General features: G+C 45.8%; 1 protein-coding gene across 1 annotated transcript in view; it reads left to right on the top strand.

Moving 5' to 3' along the window:
• The window catches only part of lrrc4ba (leucine rich repeat containing 4Ba), a 36184-nt gene extending 17106 nt beyond the window's left edge, over positions 1-19078 (top strand). Inside the window, 4 exon segments of the mRNA XM_048244885.1 lie at positions 13347-13839; positions 15501-16021; positions 16023-16494; positions 16497-19078. Of these exon segments, the coding sequence (XP_048100842.1) occupies positions 13594-13839; positions 15501-16021; positions 16023-16494; positions 16497-17549 (2292 nt within the window). The 5' untranslated portion in view covers positions 13347-13593 and the 3' untranslated portion in view covers positions 17550-19078.
• Positions 19079-19653: the final 575 nt, after the last annotated feature.

Here is a 19653-nt window from a genome sequence, read left to right as displayed (position 1 = left end):
GCATTCTCCTCTTTATTTTGTGTTCAGCAAACCATATTTGTTTTGATCTGGACATTTTTTTTGGTTCATTGACCTGATGAATGATCCAATCATGACCCACTTTTAGTGTCTTAGCAGAGATTGACAGATTTCCTTTGAAAATGTTCAGGTTTTTCTTGGTGTTCATGATACCATGCACCTTAATTAGGTTCCCAAGGCCTTTGGGAATAAAAACAGCCCCACAATAGCACAGCCCCTCCACCATAATTCTTACTAGGCATGGGGTTCTTTTCTTCTATGTATGCCATTCTTCTATGTATGCCACACCTAAAGCATTTCTAGCCAAAGAGTGCAATTTTCATTTCATCTGACAATAGACCACACTTCCAGATAAAGTCACTGTACCATTCAGTAACTCCTGCTGTTTACATTGGTAATGACTGGATAGGCTTTTACCTGGCATGCCCTCTACAGTAAATAATCTATTAGCAGTGAGGTCCCTTTTGAAGATTTTTTGCCTATCTTACCATCCTCCATACTGTATATGGAGGCAAGATAACCATGGGTCTTTGTCCAAGCATGTTTGTCACATTTCCAGATGATTAGATTGTTTAATAATTGTTTTAACTGTAAATATAGGCATTTTCAACAAAGTACCTAGTTGTCATAGACATTCTCTGACTTACAAATGTCAACACACTTTCTTTTTATTTAAATGTAGTGTATTCTCTTGTCTTTCCGATGTTGAAAAATGACTAGAGGATTTAGCCTCTGTGTGACTTTATTTTCATACCATAGTGAAAAAGAAAGTCATGAACTACTTCTGAAAGTTCACAGACACTCTGATTAATTTAAATTAATCTAAACTTAAATAAATTAAAATAAGATAGGAAAATGCTTCTGTTAGGTTTTGTATATAAGATTTTTCAGGGGTGCCAATAATTGTGAGCAACGTGTTTTAGTTAAAAATATTTATTTCTTTATGAGATTTTCCTTTTTCTCAAAATAAATTTGCTCCCCTTCAAGGTTGGATTTTTCCTATTTTTTTTTTTCATTGTGAGATTACAATACATCACCAACAGATCATTTTTTATACGGGTTTTAGTCAACTTGAGCAGAGGTGCCAATAATTCTGGAGGGTACTGTACAGCATTCAACATTCAGTAATATACAGTATGGCTGGATTCATTGCAGATACATATTTAGCAGATACTGTACATATTTATCTAGTATGGCATGAGCACTTGTTATGCATCTACTATTTAAAACCAGGGGACTCAGGAGTGACAGAACTGTCTTCTTTACTTGCCCGACTCTGCTAAACATGAAAGACAAACGGAGTATCTCTCTTCCTGATGCTCAGACAGGAACCTTTTTAAAAATGACTCCATTTAGAGAGCTTGATGTTAAGCACACAGAGGCCTTTTAATATGGCATGTTCAGCTAATTAAACAAAGACAAAAGATTTAGTCTATTTATTTTTGATCGTCTTTACCAACATTAGATTCACACCAGTACTTTCCTGTTGGTCATAAATATGCATGCAGCTACACCAAAATGTTTAAATAATTTGTACTGTGATGTCAAAGTAATGAAATCTGCCCATCTTCAAGGGAATGGGTAGAAGATATATTTCTCTACTTGAAATATCATCTCCTGTGATGCTCTAATGGACTTCGACATCCTAAATACTGTTTTGCAAATGGTGCTCAAATCCTGAAGTAAACAAAGTATTCAGATGAGAAATGGCTAGTAATAGATAATCATGCCGCTAATGATTTTGTTGCACCAAACTACTTCTCAGTAGATAGCAGTTATTTCGAAAATATTTTAAAATCCAATAATATAACATAAGAACACAGCAGCTTCTTCCAAACTGTATTCCACACAATTGTATGTGTCTATATCACGGCCCTTTCTAAATAAAAATAACAAAACTATCAATATCATATACTGTAAGTGACTCAATATATGTGCATCTATGTAAGGATATAGAATCCATGTGGGCTGTGATTTGTCTTGTTTCCTCAAAGGGCCGGTGGATTGACGCGTGCTGAGGGGAAAGAGATCCTTCCCTCAGACCCCCTGCAGGAGTTGGGCGAGTATCGACTGGGCCCATTGATTTACCTGCACAAACATTCAGGGCCCCGAGACGCCACCGAATATTTCAATAACCTGGGGGCTCCTCTCCCACGAGGCTTCAGACATAAATCAGGCATTACACAGGCTACACAAAGGGGGGAGAGAACTATTAGTCACGGTGCTTACCGCCAATGTGTGTGTGTGTGTGTGTGAGCCTCTCTTTCTCTCTTTCTGTGTTTGCTTTCAGCAGAGTCTGTCTTCACTCTTGTGTTTCAATGGCTTGTGTTTCTGTGTCTGTCTGTTTATCCTTTTGTACTGTAGGTGTATGTGTGTGTGTGTGTGTGTCTGTGTGTGTGTGTGTGTGTATTTCTGTATGTGTGTTCCTGTATGAGTGTGTGTACTGGTGTGTCTGCAGCTTGATGTGTGTCCATGGCTTATGCCTGTGTGTGTGTGAGTGTGTGTGTGTGTGTGTGTGTAGGTGTGTGTGTTTGTGTGTGTCTGTGTGGGTGTGGGTGTGTGTGTGCATTTGTGTGTGTGAGGAAGAGAGCGTGCAGGTGTGACGTCAGATCTCATTGAGAAGCCTAGCGTTTCCAGTGTTCAGCGGGGTGCTGTGCCAAAGGTTTAGACTTGCAGGAGATTTCAGCTCCGTGGAATTTACAGGCCGGGCGGCCCCCCTTGTCCAATTTCACATAATATTCGTCTCCCTCTGCTTCTTCTTTCCCCTTCTCTCTCTCTCTCTCTCTCTCTCTCTCTCTCTATCTCTCTTTTCCTCTCCCTCTCTGTGTCTTTCTTTTCCTGTATTAGTGTTAGAGCCATATTCCCTGCAGAGTGAAGTGCTTTATTTCCCTACCTGTTGTTAGTCTAACGGCTTGTCATGATGTGCCAAAATGTGCTCACGCTCATTTTAGTAAAAGCCCCATGCTTGGTGGGTTCCCCCCCTTCCTGGGTTTGTTCCTTCTGGCTCTCGATCAAATGGTTTATAACATCCAGAAGCACCCAAGTCTCACGGAAAGGCTTAAGGACAGCTGTGGTAGCCAGGGACTGTAATGTTTTGTGGGGGAGGAGAAGAGGAGAGGAGGGGGAGAGAGAGGCTCAGGGTTGAATGGCCATTTTTTGCTCTCGTACTGGTGTAGTGGTGCAGGGAACAGGGAGGCTCAGGACCACGGGCATCACCAGGAGCCACAGATAGGCCTCATGGATAAAGGGGGAACTGTGCTGGAGTAGCTCTCTGCCGGACACACACACACACATACTGTACACACACGCACACAGACACACACACACACACACACACACACACACACACACACACACACACACACACACACACACACACATCCTCCTTTGTGCACACACACACACACACACACACACACTCTGCCATGAAGACGCTTTGCTGATGCACTGAGTTACAATAACTTTTCTTTATTTATTTATTTATTTTAAAAGAAAATACAAAACCACTGGCTTTCTCCTGTGCCTGACTCAACCTTGCATCCCCTTACAAATGGACATATCACCCCCTGAGTCCTTGAGGAAAAGTAGGGTACAAGGAAAGATAACGATTTATCGTTAATTATTCTCGTGGCAGGTGTTATATGAAGGATGTTGAGATATTTGCACGCATGCTCTGTCTCTTGAATAATGTATAGCAGACAATGACATGTTTCATCTTGGGCGGCTGCCGTGATGGTTGAAACGATTGACTGTCTTCAAACATGGCTGAAGTGCATTTTGATTGCCGCTTAATGACCATGTGATATGCAGCTGCATATAGATATTAATAACACATTCACATGTCATGGTGGTAATGGGGATCTTGCTTATATTGTTTCTCAGCTGCTTGTCTGCCCTTATCAGTATAATAAAAGACTTCAGCTGCATTAATTTTGTTGGAATTAATTTCAGTTTAAGTACCAAGAACTGGGCGGTTATCCGATTTGCAGATGTTTACAACCTCATTTTGGTTGCTAGCCCTGGGTGAGGCCACAGCATGGACTTGTTGTTTGTTATCTTGATAGGATCACCAACAGGGAGATTATGCTGAATATCATGTTGTCAGTCTGGGTATGCAGTTTCAACCCAATGTTCGACCCAATGTTTATCAGAAAATTTAAGGTGCACCCTGCAAATAAGAAGGTGGACCATCAACAACAATAACAACAAAACATAGTCTTTATAATTGTGACTATCTTCTTTTGTAAAGCCCCTATCAATACAGATAAGTGGAGCACGAAATCCTGATCAATTCAATTAAGTAAATCAGCAGCAGCAGTCGTGGGCTCAGGCGTGGCCATAAAGCAGGCCTGTGTCATCCACTCTGCTCCGCTCTGTGCTGCACTGGGAGTTAAACGGGGATAAATCTGCCCTCCGACGAGGCTCTCTTCCAGGCTGCAAGGAGGAGTGCGGAGCTCTGGGCCCCGCCAGCGTGGAGCCAGTGATGTGAGCTTTCTGTTTGGACAGAGATGCTTCGTCAGGACCCGGAAGATACTTGTGGGATTCCTCCTCCCGTGTTTTGCTCTGTGTTTGATGCTATGCTAGCAGACAGCATAGCCATAAGCTCCTTCCAATGTTTCATCAGATGTTACTGGTTTCATGTTTTGGTTTCAACACAGTATCCCATTGTAGTGCAACTATAGTATATAATCAATAATGACTTAATTGCATTAGATTTGTATGTATATTTATATATTTATGTATTTGTAAGTAGTGATTCTTATCTGATTATCAATAGTGTGCTGTGCTAAATTTTGTGTGGACAAGATGTAGATGTATTTGCTTTTAGTGTGTGCATGTTAATATGTTTTTAGGCTCCCTTCATGCACAGAGCAAGTGCACCAGGAGAGGTTGCTTCATCCTTTACCCTCCACTCCACTCCATCAAACTTAAATATTTCTGCTGAATTTTTTTTGGCTCACCTGCTAGGCTTCCCGCCCATCTCTCTTCGTCTATGTGAGCTGTGTGAGGTGCCTGTTAGCCCTTCAGCACAGGCAGAAGCAGGCTTCCCCGAATGCCTCTCTGCTCAGCTGAACTGCTCCTCTTGCAGGGCCATTCTGTATGCCGAAGCCTCCGGCAGGAAACTTTAAAAAAAGCTTTATATTTATACATATTTTAAAATAACATCACAGTAATCTTTACATTCACCCTCAGTGGACCATCAGTGCTGAATGTGCATTTTGGCAGGGGCACTTTTAATAACTTTCCTTAGCATTTTGGATGTCTCTGTCTATGTGAGAACTGACAGCTTGGCCCTCTCTAAGCTGTGGGGTCTTAACCTATGCTGGTCAAAAGGGTGCCATGTTGTTGCCAGCCATACAATGTGTAGTCATTTATGGCATTTGTGGCACTGTGAATATTTAAAGACCTAATGGCATTACAAAAACATAAGATAGCTCTTTAGTATTTATTTATTTCAATTGTCATTTTCCTTACGTGGCGTCATTTTTTATTTAGCAGGCTGCTTGTCCTTGTGCGATGCGCTCGCCTGAAACGTTTCCCCAGGAAGGGAACAAACATGGTTAGCGGGGCTGAACTCACAGAGTGAGTAAAAATAGATTGGATGTTCCCTCCCCCCCCCAGTGCACCCAAAACCCCACCCCACTCCACCCGCTCCCCAACTCTCTCCAACTTTGTGTGTGTGTGTGTGTGTGTGTGTGTGTGTGTGTGTGTGTGTGTGTGTGTGTGTGTGTGTGTGTGTGTGTGTGTGAGTGAGTGAGTGAGTGAGTGAGTGTGCGTGCGTGCGTGCGTGCGTGCGTGCGTGTGTGTGTGAACGTTTTGTTTGGGTTCTCGTTATTTAAGAGAAAGAGAGCGTTGTGTGTTGATCACAGTTGGTTATGTGGCGCTTGGTGAGGGGGGGTGAGGTTCTGCCTCTGCTTCTGCCTCAGTGAGGTGGTGGTGGGAGTCAGTGGGGATGGTCCGCCCAGACTGCGACGATTCAGCTGTGCCCTCAGGCATAATGAGGGAAGATCTGATTGACTGGAGCACTCTCTCTCTCTCTCTCTCTCTGTGTGTGTGTGTGTGTGTGTGTGTGTGTGTGTCTGAGAGAGAGAGAGAGAGAGAGAGGAGAAAACTAGGCTTTTTCACTCACAAGGCCTGAAATGTATCTGTATGCATGTGGGAATATGAGAGTTTGGGTGTAAATTGTGTGTATATACCGGTATCAGTGTTTGTATAAGTAGATGTATTAGGTGTGTGTGTGTGTCTCTGTGTCTGCCTCTGCCTCTCTCTTTCTTTCTCTCTCTCTCTCTCTCTCTCTCTCTCTCTCTCTTTCTCTCTTTCTCTCTCTCTCTCTGTGTGTGTGTGTGTCTGTGTCTGTGTCTGTGTATTTGCACCTTGTAGTGGCTGTGATGAACTTGCACATTTGTAAGGTTGCAGAGTGCACTCTTGCTTGTGTTTGCATGTGTGCATATTTGCCCATGCGCTTGTGTGTCGGTTAGCGTCTGAGCATGCTAATGAGGAGGAGAGAGGGGGAGGGAGGACTCAGGAGGGATACAGCTGTAGAAGGAGGGAGAGAAAGGGAGGGTGAGAGAGAGAGAGAGAGAGAGATGGAGGTAAGCAGCGAGGGGGAGAGTTTGGTGAAAAGGTAGCCATGGTAACCATTCTCTTTGCTAAGATTTGAATCGAGAGAGAGAGAGATAGAGAGGGAGAGTCAGGAAGGGAGGCACATACAGAGAAAGGGGTAGAGGGGCACTCTGAAAGAGAAGAAAATTGAATGAACGAGGGAGGGAGGGACGAGGCTGAGAAAGAGGGGAGGGATGAATACAGAGAGACAGAAAGAGAGAGGGAGGAGAAGAGGAAGTGTGAGCGAGGAGCTGCAGTGGTCTGTGCTGTGCTGTGCTGTGCTGTGCTGTGCTGTGCTGTGGGGGAAGATGCGGAGCAGGGAGGTGAGGGTTAATGTTTGAGAGGAGCGGGTTAATCTCTCATCAAACTGAGAGGTCAGTGCAGAATTTACACGCCTGCCGGACACTGCAGAGAGTGCACACACACACACACACACACACACACACACACACACACACAGAGAGAGAGAGAGAGAGAGAGACACACACTCATACAGATACAGAGAGAGAGAGAGAGAGAGAGAGAGAGAGAGAGAGAGAAAGAAGAACTTACAGACTCAGTGTTGCAAAAATTTACACATGTATTTCATGCTGCATGCACACACTTGCATGCACAGTTGCACACACACACTCATTCTAACAGACACACACATCCATATGCACACATACGTATAGCCAGATTGGCCATTATATGAGGCACATACATGTATGCATGCTGCATGCATACTCTGCATGCACACACAGATATGCAAACACTTAAACCAACATACTCAGTCTAATACAAACACATTAATCAGAATAATTTTATTGGCAAGTTTTTTTTTTCAAACGAAAAGATAACATGCACTCATAAGCACATATTTATGTTGAAAAATACTAATTTGAATGTATGAATGTATGCTGGGATTGATGGGAAGAAATAGCCAAGTAGAAGTGAGCTGAGAGTGCTAGAATGTCTGATGTCTGATGTGTGTTATGGGGTTTGGGGAGTCAGCCCTCCTAGAAAACACAGCCCTGTATATGCTTCCGAGAATTTCATTTCCCATGAGTCCTAGCTCATCTTGTGCCAGTTGCCATTCCTTTGCCAGCTGCCCGCCCCTGTGCAGTAATCACACACGCCCTCAGTCATGCATAATAAATACAGGAAACATTCTCACAAAAAATGTTTGCCTTTTTTACAATGATCTTCAAGTCATATTTGTGTCTGTGGGTGTTTTTATTTTCCTGTTTGAACTGAGTGGGGGAATGAGAGAAAGCGTGTGTAGAAAAGATGAGAGCACAAGGGATAGAAAGAGAGAAAGAAAAAAAAGTTGGGGGGGGGGGGGGGGGGGGTGCAGTGTGGGAACCATGGAGGTAACATGAGGACGCAGAGGGGTAAAACTGTAAAGACGGACCAGTAAACGGTGTTCTTGAGCAGGTACTGTTGTGACTGCATGTGATCGGGATGGCGTTGCGGTGATGGAAACAGGAGACAGCGGTGATGTTTCTCAAAAATAGCCAGGTTTTATTTCCACCTTAGCAGCTGCATGCATGTACCTACGACGGAGTATTAGGGCCACACATGAAGAGAAAAAATATTTTTGCCATGGCGAGATTAAACTCAACATGTTGACTTTAAAGTCGACATGTCGACATTAAACTTCGACATTTAGAATAAAGTTGAAATATCATATCTACTTTAATCTCGGCGTGTCGACTTTAAAGTCGACATGCTGACGATAAACTTCATAATAGGCCCTACTGTTTAAGCTATGTAGCCTACACTAATACACAATATATTGCATGAAAAATGGGCTTCAAATAGGTGTTATTTCAGATAGATTGCAGATATTTAGATAGATTAGTCTTGTCTGTTAACTATCATTGCCGTCATCGTGTGAAGTGCTGTCTCGGGTTTATGGAAATACTATGCCGTTTAGGCTAAATAGCTAGAAAAATATATGTATCCAATGATATAATGTTTCTATACAAAATGTTATTTCACTCTGTTTTAAGGCTGCTGCACATCCAAATAACTGCCCTTCATGACCCACGGGCGTCACTCTCCATAGGATAACATGGCAAAACTAATTTTTCTAAAACTGCTTTTCCATGTCTCACCTGCAATATCATTAGCCTAAAGGAGGCTAGAAACACAGGTATAGCCTAAGCATATATACTATTTTAATCCCGTGAGAGAATATGTGTGCATGCACTTTATTTATGCACTTTGTGTGCATATGTGTGCAAAGTAGGCTACTAGCCTACATGGGGTGGTCGGGGAGGACAGCAATTAGATCCCTCCATAGACATTCAGCAATGGGCTGTTTTGCATCCATTACAAACAAACAGCGTGAAAGTCTAGGATTGGGGGAGGCGCCTGGTATGCCTCTAGTGCATAAGCATGAAGTTGAACATTTAGATGCAACAACTAAATGTTTAGAACAACACTTTAATAATAGGCCTACAATAAATAAATAAACCGCTATGACGTTTAGGCTACTTTTGACCATCGCATTTATGCCCTGTAACTCCATTGATAAGGACCTAACAGCAAAGTATTTGGCTGAACAGCGTTAGGTTAATATGTTCTATGTTTTGTCCACATGATATAGGCCTATGTCTATCAGTGTTGCACTCGAACACTCTGAATCATTGTTGCACTTGTTGCATTGTTTCATTCGTCCTTCCTTTCAATCGTCCCGAGCGGTCGTTCTCTCTCCAAACTAACTTTATTCTTAAAATGTTGAGTTTAATGTCGACACGTCGAGATTAAAGTCGACATGATATTTCAACTTTATTCTCGAAATGTTGAGTTTAATGTCAACATGGCGACATTAAAGTCGATACGTCAAGATTAAAGTCGATATTACATTTCAACTTTATTCTCGAAATGTCGAGTTTAATGTTGACATGGCGACTTTAAAGTCGACATGTCGAGTTTAATCTAGTCATGGCAAAAATATTTTTTTCCTTCATGTGTGGCCCTAATACTCCGTCGTATGTACCAGTATGGAGAAAATCTGAAAATAAAAGAAAAAAAACAAACTCCAAACAAAAAATCTCAAATCAATGTGGTTCGAAACGTGGTTCAAAACAGCCATGTCATGTGACCACTGCTTCGAAACATCGTTCAAAATCCCCATGTCATGTGACCAAAGTTAAGTGAACCTTCGGTGCATTTCACCGGTGTCGGCAGGCGTGCCCGCGCGTTCAATTAACAGTGTAGCTTTCTCTTTAACAATAACCATGGTGGTGTAGTGGTTAGTGAGGGTGTTTTTTTGCACGGTAGCCCAGGCTGCTCAAATGTGGTTCAATCCCCGTTTGATTTGTAAGGTACTGTTTCAGATCGTAGGCCTATCTGTTTTCTTACTTCACCATTAACCACACAGTTTCAACTAAACTCTCAGAATGGTCAAAAATTGAGAGTTTTTATAAGAAGAAAGTGATTTAGAGAACACATAGTGGCAGCAATAAGATTCTCTTTATTGTGACTTCATGTGGTCTCCCATCCAGTAAATGACCACGGGCATGCTGCTTAGCTTTTGACAAAGACTGAACACAGGTAACACAGCGAGCCACGAACTTTAAAGACTACATCTCCAATACGAAGCATTTGACAGATTTGTTTCACCCTAAACAGCTCTGAGGTGTCGGAATTGTTTCAAAGTTTCGGAACAATTCGGCACGATTGCTTCAAACGTTTCAGTGTTTCATAAAGCCTCGCTTTGCCCATCCCTATCAATCACTAAACTTTCAAAACATATCAAAATTAACTTTGACCACCCTCTTCAATTATAGGGTAAACTGCTGCAAATCACAAAACGAGTGTTAGGCCTATACGCAGGGGGCAATCACTTGCTCACCTCAGACCATTCTACCTCCTGAACTGAATTGTGGGTCTGTCGCGTCGCGAGTTCAGCTGTTGCTGCACCGACAGACGGCACCGGCCAATCAAGCCAATCTACGGACGGCACCAACTAATCACATTACGGTTATACTTCAAGTCATTTGCATAGCTACCGTCGGGAACACCCACTGGAATGCGTTGACGGAACGCAGCTGTGTGTGGGAGCCGTTACACTGCATTAGCCATGGCTGACTTGTCCCGCCGTGGAGAGCGGCTCTTACGGAATCCGAGTGTTGTGTGAAATGGCAGGCCCTTAAAAGGGGGCGTGTGTGTGTGTGGATGGGGGTGGGAGGGGGGGGTGGTTAGGGGTGGCAAATGAAAACCGAAAACAAGGGCAGAGAGGTGTCTAATGTGGAGAAAGGAGGTGGGGGGGGGGGAGTGCGGCTTGTGGCTCGTGTAAATGTGGTTTTGGTGCGAAGTGATAGACTACTGCGTGCGTGTGTGCTGGAACTTAAAGCGCTCTGATGCTGGGGTTGTGGAGGGTGCCAGCACGCAAATTGCAGTGTTTGTCCAAATGCAACATCGCTGTTGTGGAGTTTAGATGCGAGTGCTTTAAATTGACTCAGCTAGTTATGTGTCAGCAACGCACTCGCATGCATGCACATGAAGGTACACTCTGAAACACACACACACACAAACACTCAAATAAGTTTGCGTATGGGGGCTTACTGTAATCCCGACAAAAAGCATGGCCTTGTGTATGTTGTCATGTTTTTGCATTCTCTTTCACTTTGCTCTCTTTTCTCTATACTGTTTCCCTGTTTCTGTCCATTTTTCCTCTCATCCTCTCTTTCTCTCTCTCTCGCTATCTGTGAGATAGAATGTTCTCCATCTCGCCCTGTTTTATATTCATCCTTCACCGTTGTCTTTCGTCTCCATGTCTTCGTTGCTCCCTCTGTTTGGTATGCATCTTTGTTGTCCTCCCTCCATTTCTCTGTTTTATATTCATCTTTCTATTGAGTCTAACCCCTCCCCTCTCTCCTTCTCCTCTCTTCTTCTCCTGTTCTCCCTCTCTTTCTCTCTCTCTCTCTCTCTTCCTCTCATTCTGCCACTGAAAGAGATGATTAATATTAATGTATCTGTCTCTTCTTCTTTATCCCTCTCTACTTTCTACATCTCCCTCTCACTCCCTGTCTGATACTCTACATTTTTCTCTTCTTTTATTTCTGTCTGTCTATTTCTTCTCACTCACTCTGTCCCTCTATCCCCATCACTCAATCTTTCAATCTTCATCTCTCTCTCTCTCTCTCTGTCTCTCTCTCTCTCTATGCAGCTGCTCATTATTTATCTATTAGTGTTGATAATTATCTTCTTTCCCTGCAGCTGTACAGTCATCTATAAGTTTAATAATCCCTCTCTCTCTCTCTCTGTCTCTATTGCCTTTCTTCACCCTCTCTCTGCCCCCTATCTCTCCATCTTCTGTTGTCTCCCCCCCGCCCCCCACTTGCTCGGCCCAGTGTGATTGCTCCCGGTGTCAGATGAGTTTGCGTGTCATCGTCCCCATCGTTATCACCATCGCCATTAATAAAAGTCGGGCCCGCCACTGGGTGGCCTTGTGCAGGGAGGGCCGAGGTCTCTGTGCTGAGAGACCTGCAGGTGGGGTGCGGGGAAGCAGGGCAGGGTAGCTACTCCGCAGAGGGCAAGGGAAGGTGGAGGCTGGCAATGGCTCTTGTAAAAGTCAGTCATCCATTAGTCTTTCATGCAATGTGCCATTCGCCATTCACCATTCACAACCCCTACTTCCACCACGGCCACCTATTCCTCAGAGATGGCAATTATGGCGATATGTGGATGAACACATAAGCATAGGAATTAGCGCAGCATTCCAAATGGGAACGTTGTTTTAGCACCCACTTGGGGATTAGGCGGGTAATCCCAGGGCTGATGGCCTGTGGGCCGCTGCATGGGCCCCTCCAACCGACTGGAGCCAAAGACGGAGGAATGGAGGAGTGTGAAGTTGGAGAGGGTTTGAGGCACAAGATGGGTGTTCAAGGCTTTTGTGTTGTGCTTTCGTTCCGACTGGAATCCAATTGGATGCTCTTGAGCGCCCGGTGTCAGTTCAAATCCTTGGAGCTTATTCTGGCGACCCGGAGTGCATGCTGTTGGTCGACTAGTTTTTGTTGGTCTGCTAGCGACACGTAAACTGTGAAGGATGGTAGCATTGTGTTCTGTTTGGGCTCCTTTGTCATCCACAATGGCCAATGTCTGACCTTTAAAAAATGAGAAATCACCATGCAGGGCACCTCTTCCTTCCAGCTGCGTTACAGGACAGTTTTTTTTAACTGGGCCTCTGAGATGGAATTAAACTGAGCCGTGACTGATGACTGGTTGGCTACGCACGTTTAATTTGCATTTTTATCATTAGTAATAATTAGAGAACAATTTTACACCCCGGTGGAAATGAAAGAGATATCTACAAACCTGTGACCTTTTCAATCGTGCAAACAGGGTGGCACTTGTGTGTGTGTGTGTACGTGTGTGTGTGTGTGTACGGTGGGAAGAAAATTCCTCCAAATGTACCATAATACTCCCTGATTAATTGACATTTGGTGGGCTTGCTTGTTTGTTTTAAGCCAGGCAAGTCAATTTTGTGGCGTGTCGGAGATTCCCCGTCCATTTGGAGCATTTTAATGATGTGCCACAATTGTGCCGCCTCGACACCCATCACGTTATCGCCATTCTGGAATCGGTTTGGCAGTGATTAATTGAAGTGTCACACTTCCTGCCATTTGTTGCCACTGGGAAATGTGCTACATTGGGCTGTGTTCAGACCACTAATCTGCATTGTTTCTCTCTCTGTCTCTCTCTCTCTCTTTCTCTCTTTCTTTCTTTTACAGTAACCCACACACTTTCGACGACCCACTCGGATCCACTCAAGAGAGGAGCGGCTCAAGTTAACGAATGTGCTGAGAAGATAACAGTGGAAGACTTAAAAAAGAAGACAGAACAGATGGTAATACTTTTGGTGAAAAAATGAAACATTAAAGAAGGATCTATCTTCGGACTCCTCGAAGATTGCCAGAATCCCTCTCACGGAATTTTCCAGCACCCTTCGAAAACGGGCAGGGTCATGACCCAGTTGCCATGCGCATCACCACGGTGACCGGCCTTTCCAGCCCCTCCCCCCTTCTCCTACTGGCCCAGCTGCTTTTGTGGCTCCTCCCCTTCCGCACGGACACAGTAGGGGCCGCCTCCACAAACTGTCCCACCCCTTGCCAATGCTCCAATCAGGCGAGCCGAGTGATCTGTACCAGGAGGAACCTGGCTGATGTGCCAGACAGTATATCAGTGAACACGCGATACCTCAACCTGCAGGAGAACTCGATAAAGGTAAATATTTACCTGAGTGCTTACCCTTCGTGATGCCTTTGCGGGTGTGGGAATGTTAATATACCTGTTTGTTGTTTGTTGGGTGTCTGTTAACAGCTTCGCAAATTAAATTAGCTTTGCTCTCACCACACACCAAAACCTCCAGACTGTAAACTATTGAGGAATAGAGGGTCACCGTTTCATGTGATTGACCTGACAAAGGTCACAAAAAGAAACAAGCAGGGCAAAAACACAGCCACCAATTAGGAAATAAATAATAATAGCACGATTAATCATTCTACCCTCATAGCGTAGACAAATTTGATTCGGGTTGTTGTATCCCACAGCCTTACTTGAAATGATTAAAAATCTAAAAATGTTTTAACACCTAAAGGCATCCTAGATTCTGTGGCTGCCTGGCTGCCTTTCTTCCCCACTCTCTCTCTCTCTCTCTCTCTCTCTCTCTCTCTATCTCTCTCTCTCTTTCTCTCTTTCTCCCTCTCTCTCTCTGCAGTATGCCCTGGGAGTGTAGCTCTGACAGCTTCCAACATTTAAACTCAAACACCCCCTCCTCCCAGTTTATCACCCCACCCTACACACACACATACACACACACATACAAACACACACAGCCCTCTGTGCTCTACATACTGAGGGGACTGTGGGCGTGAGGCCAGGGAACCACTTCTCGTGCTACCCAAGAAAGCGAGGCGGCTTCGCTCAAGATCTCATAGAGCATTTGGTGCCTTGTGGCGTTTCATATGTGTGAAATGTCTTTTGCTATTTAGGTCTTATCAGTCTTAGGCCCCCTCTTAAGCAGATTGTGCTGAATTGACTTGCATGAGAGAATTGGGTTGATGTTTAGACGGTGTGTTTTTTTTCCTTCCTTGGTTTTCCGTTCTGATAAAATCCCTGTAAACAGTTTATTTTCCTCTTTCTCTCTCTCTCTCTCTCTCTCTCTCTCTCTCTCTCTACTCCCAGTGGTGGTGTATCAGTATTACTCAAAATCACACACCTGCTTGGCTTTCGTGCTTGAATACATACAGCCACATCCACACAGATGCACACACACTCCAGCGTGCACATACACATAAACACACATAGAGATCCTCTCCGGCAAACCCTCTTAGTCGGTCTCCACACAGACACACACAAATACACACGCACACACACACACACCAGACATGCGCATGCACACATACCCACTCTGTCATACCCCCTTCAGGTGCAGTCTGTCTTTTGGCACACAAACACGAGAGCACACACACACACACACACACACACACACACACACACACACACACACACACACACATGCACAGACCCTTGCTGTCATACCGTCCTATGCTGCAGCCTGTCTTATCACACATACACACACAACCGCAGACACAAAGACACACACACCCACACCCACGTGAGCAAAAAAAACACACACACAGACCCTCTCTGTCATACCCTCTTCAGGTGCAGTCTGTCTTAGGAGCCAGCTCACACTGTGTGTGGTCACCATTAACCTTGTCCCTCTCAATTAACCTCCACCAGCTGGAAGAATTCACCCAGGCAGTCTTTGCACTGTCTCTTTATGTAAAAATCTATCCCTGTTTAATTGTGATATTAAACTCCATCTCCTTAAAACGAGCCCTCCTCTGTCCTCTCCCCACCACCCCCCCACCCCCCACCAGGTGATCAAATCAGAGACGTTCAAGAACCTACGGCACCTGGAGATCCTCCAGCTCTCTAAAAACCAGATCAGCCAGATCGAAGTGGGCGCCTTCAATGGCCTCCCCAACCTCAACACGCTGGAGCTGTTCGACAACAAGCTCACCCAGGTGCCGTCGGCGGCCTTCGAGTACCTCAGCAAGCTCCGCGAGCTCTGGCTCCGCAACAACCCCATCGAGACGCTGCCGGCGTACGTCTTTAACCGCGTGCCGTCGCTGCGGCGCCTCGATCTGGGCGAGCTCAAGAAGCTCGAGCACATCTCTGAGGCGGCCTTCGTGGGCCTGGACAACCTGCGCTACCTAAACCTCGGCATGTGCGGCCTGAAGGACATCCCCAACCTGACGCCACTCGGCCGGCTCGAGGAGCTGGAGCTGTCGGGCAACCGGCTGGAGATCGTGCGGCCCGGCTCCTTCCAGGGCCTGGTGTCGCTGCGCAAGCTGTGGCTCATGCACTTTCGCCAGATGTCGGTGTCATGGCTGCCCCGGCGACCTGAAGAACCTGGAGGAGCTCAACCTGTCGCACAACTCGCTTCACTCCCTGCCGCACGACCTGTTCACGCCGCTGCCCAAGCTGGAGCGCGTGCACCTCAACCACAACCCGTGGGTGTGCAACTGCGATGTGCTATGGCTCAGCTGGTGGCTCAAGGAGACGGTGCCCAGCAACACCACCTGCTGTGCCCGCTGCCACGCTCCGCCTGGCCTGCGGGGGCGCTACATTGGCGAGCTGGACCAGAGCCACTTCACGTGCTACGCGCCGGTCATCGTGGAGCCGCCGACCGACCTGAACGTGACGGAGGGCATGGCGGCCGAGCTCAAGTGCCGCACCAGCACGTCCATGACGTCGGTCAACTGGTTCATGCCCAGCGGTGCGCTCTCATGGCGGCGCGGCTGCCCGAGTCTCGTATCTCCGGTGCTCCCGCGGCGGCAGCTCAGCTTCACCAGCGTGGCCTTCGGCGACCACCGGGGCCGTGCGATCGCGTGGTGAGCAACACAGCGGGCAACACCACCGCCACGGCCATGCTTAACGTAACGGCCGCGCCCAGCGACAACTACACCTACTTCACCACCGTCACCGTGGAGACAGTGGACAGTAACGAGGAGGACCTGGTCAACTCGTCAGGCTCACCGGCGCTGCGCACCCACAACCAGACCATCATCCGCATCCCGGGGCCCACGCCCTCCTGGAGCCTGGTGCCCACCACCGCCTCTTCGCTCTCCTGGTCGGCGTCGTCCACGCGCGGCGCCTTCACCGTGCCCGTCACTATGGACCCCACGTACTCGAGCTTGGAAGACGTCATGAAGACCACCAAGATCATCATCGGCTGCTTCGTGGCCATCACCTTCATGGCGGCCGTCATGCTGGTGGTCTTCTACAAGCTGCGCAAGCAGCACCAGCTGCACAAGCACCATGGCCCTGCGCGCGCCATCGAGATCATCAACGTGGAAGACGAGCTGGGCGCCAGTGCTGGTGTGCGGGGCAGCGGCATCTCCGGCGGCTCCACCATGACCCAGGGGTCCGGCGGCGGCAGTGGGACCTGCGGAGGAGGAGGAGGTGGAGGAGGAGGCGGCAGTTGCGGTGGCGGCAGTGGTCTAGGAATAGGAGGAAGCCAGAGCCTGCGGCTACATCACCCGGAAATCGTCAACCTGCCCAACCTGGCGCGTGCCGAGCACCTCAACCACTACTACAAGGCGCACCACTTCAACAACAACATGCTGGGCCTGGGCAGCATGGGCACCGGCGTGGGCCTTAACAACAACAACAACCCCTCGCCCTGCTCCCAGGGGATGGCCACGTCGGTGCCCAGCTCCGGCGCCATCTCCTGCTCACCGATGCCCGTGTCGGTGGGCAGCGGCACGGGCACGCTGGGCTCGCTGCCCACGCCGGTGCCCCTGCCCCAGCTGAGCATCCACGGCTCGCTCAAGGGCCTGATGGGGAAAGGGCAAAACTCTCAGATCGAGCCCCTGCTCTTCAAGAGTGGCTCCAAGGAGAATGTGCAAGAGACTCAGATCTGAGACCCAAAAAAAAAACAGCAGAAAGAAAAAGAGAAGGAGAAAGAGAGAGATAGAAAGAGAGAGAGGGTGGGAAAGGGCAGAGAGACAGTCAGGGAAACACAAAGGTAAGGGTTTTTTTTTTTTTTTTTTGGCTTGAGCTCTTGACCCCCCACGGGTAGGTTTGAAAAGGCAGTAAACGCGAGTGGCCATGGCTGTGTACAGACGGGAGTTAGACACTGTTGTGAGTGGTCACGAACACTCTCTCCGAGTGTCAGAGAGAAAGAGGGAGAGAGAGGGAAAGGGCAGTGACATACACAGTATCAGGAATGGCACTCGCAGCCTAGCCCTACTCCACACACAAGTACTGTACACACACACACACACACACACATATACAAAAGTGATGCCATCAGCAGCAACAGGTATACACAATATTATCACACACACACACACACACACACACACAAAAAACACACGAAGACACAGACACAGACACACACACACACACACACACAACAGATACACAGCACAGTAATAACCAGCACATGGACAAATGTACGACGACACTGACAATGACGTGCCAAACTCACACCGACCTGTGCCAAAGTGCAGCTGTTGCAGCGCCATACACCACCAACCAGTGGCAGGCATTCAGTAGGTGCTGTATAGTGAAGAGCAGAGCTTCTGCAGATTCTGTATAGACCATTGCCATGGATGTAAACAACATTTGCTAATCCAGACGAAAAGGTCATTGAGTTAGATTCAGATGAAGCCCATGAAACTGGGAGCCTTGAAGTATTTGTACAGATGTGGCAGAGCTTTACTGAGTCGAAGCATATTTAGCTGTAACAGAGTTGGTTTTTTTATTTTATTTTATTTACACAAAGTAAGGCATATCAGTGTTTTTGCAAGGCTTTATTTTCTTGAGAGAAACAGTTGAATGAAGTCCAAAACAACAGGACGGATGCAGAACTGTTGTGCCACTCACAATGCTATGCCGTTTTGGAGATGTCGGAAGGAGGGAGGATTTGTTTTTGGAGTTGTTTAAGTAAACGGACACGCTCAACCTTTCTCTCCTCCTAAACACCTCCAGTGGTGCTTTGTAGGAGTGAGAGGGATCAACCCTCCCCCAATCCCCCACCCCACCCCCACGCTCCCTCCTTCAATCGAAACATCAAGGGACAAGAGGAAGGGCAACAGAGACCATGGGATATATTTAAAAACAATGAAAATTATATATATAAAAAATAACAATTGCATAACTGTGAAATTTCACAATATATAAATATATTTTCATTCAAAGAAATAGATAACAAGAAATCTTTAACAATTTTGAGACTGGAAGCCAAGGCTTTTGAGAAGTATAGAGCTGCTGTTGTAGCGTTTATCACTATGATGAACCTTTACTCTGGCTTAAAAAAAACTCACATCGAAAAAAGATGACCACATTTTCTCCTTTTTTCTGTGAAATTGGGCCATAGTGGACAGCTGGAAGGGAAACCATGAACTCTGGGAAATTGTGTTCGAATAAAATGTTAGTTTGTTTTTTGCGTTTTTTGTAGTCTGAAAAAGCTTTCCCCTTCCTGTTGTGTTTACATAAACAGGGTCATTGGAGAGGAGTACTATTTGATATTTGTTCTCCATTTGTTGCGGTGAAAATGTAATTGATGACGTATAATACTATGATATGATTAACCGTTCTCCTCCACCGATTTCCATATATGTAACAGTACAACTTTGTCAATGATGATAATAATGACAAATTATTTATATTTTGAGTGATTATTTATAGCAAAGTAGAAGAGGTGAGCAGACCACTATTATTATTATTATTATTATTATTATTATTATTATTATTATTACTACTGTTATGATTATGACAATTATTATTATGACAATTATTATTATTATTATTGACAAATGCATTGTGGGGGAGTGATCTATCATGTTCTAACCATTATATATATATATATATATATATATATATATATATATATATATATATATATATATATCTCCTAATATTTAATTTCTACAGAGTCAATGTGTAGAAGTCATTGTGTGAGAGTTGCTTCTCTCATGGTGATGTGAGGGACCCACACGCGCGCTATGTTCCTCAGTGTCC

Source organism: Alosa alosa, chromosome 6 (genome assembly GCF_017589495.1).
Source record: "Alosa alosa isolate M-15738 ecotype Scorff River chromosome 6, AALO_Geno_1.1, whole genome shotgun sequence".
Taxonomy (NCBI): Eukaryota; Metazoa; Chordata; class Actinopteri; order Clupeiformes; family Clupeidae; genus Alosa; species Alosa alosa.
This window is presented reverse-complemented; position numbering and strand designations above follow the sequence as displayed.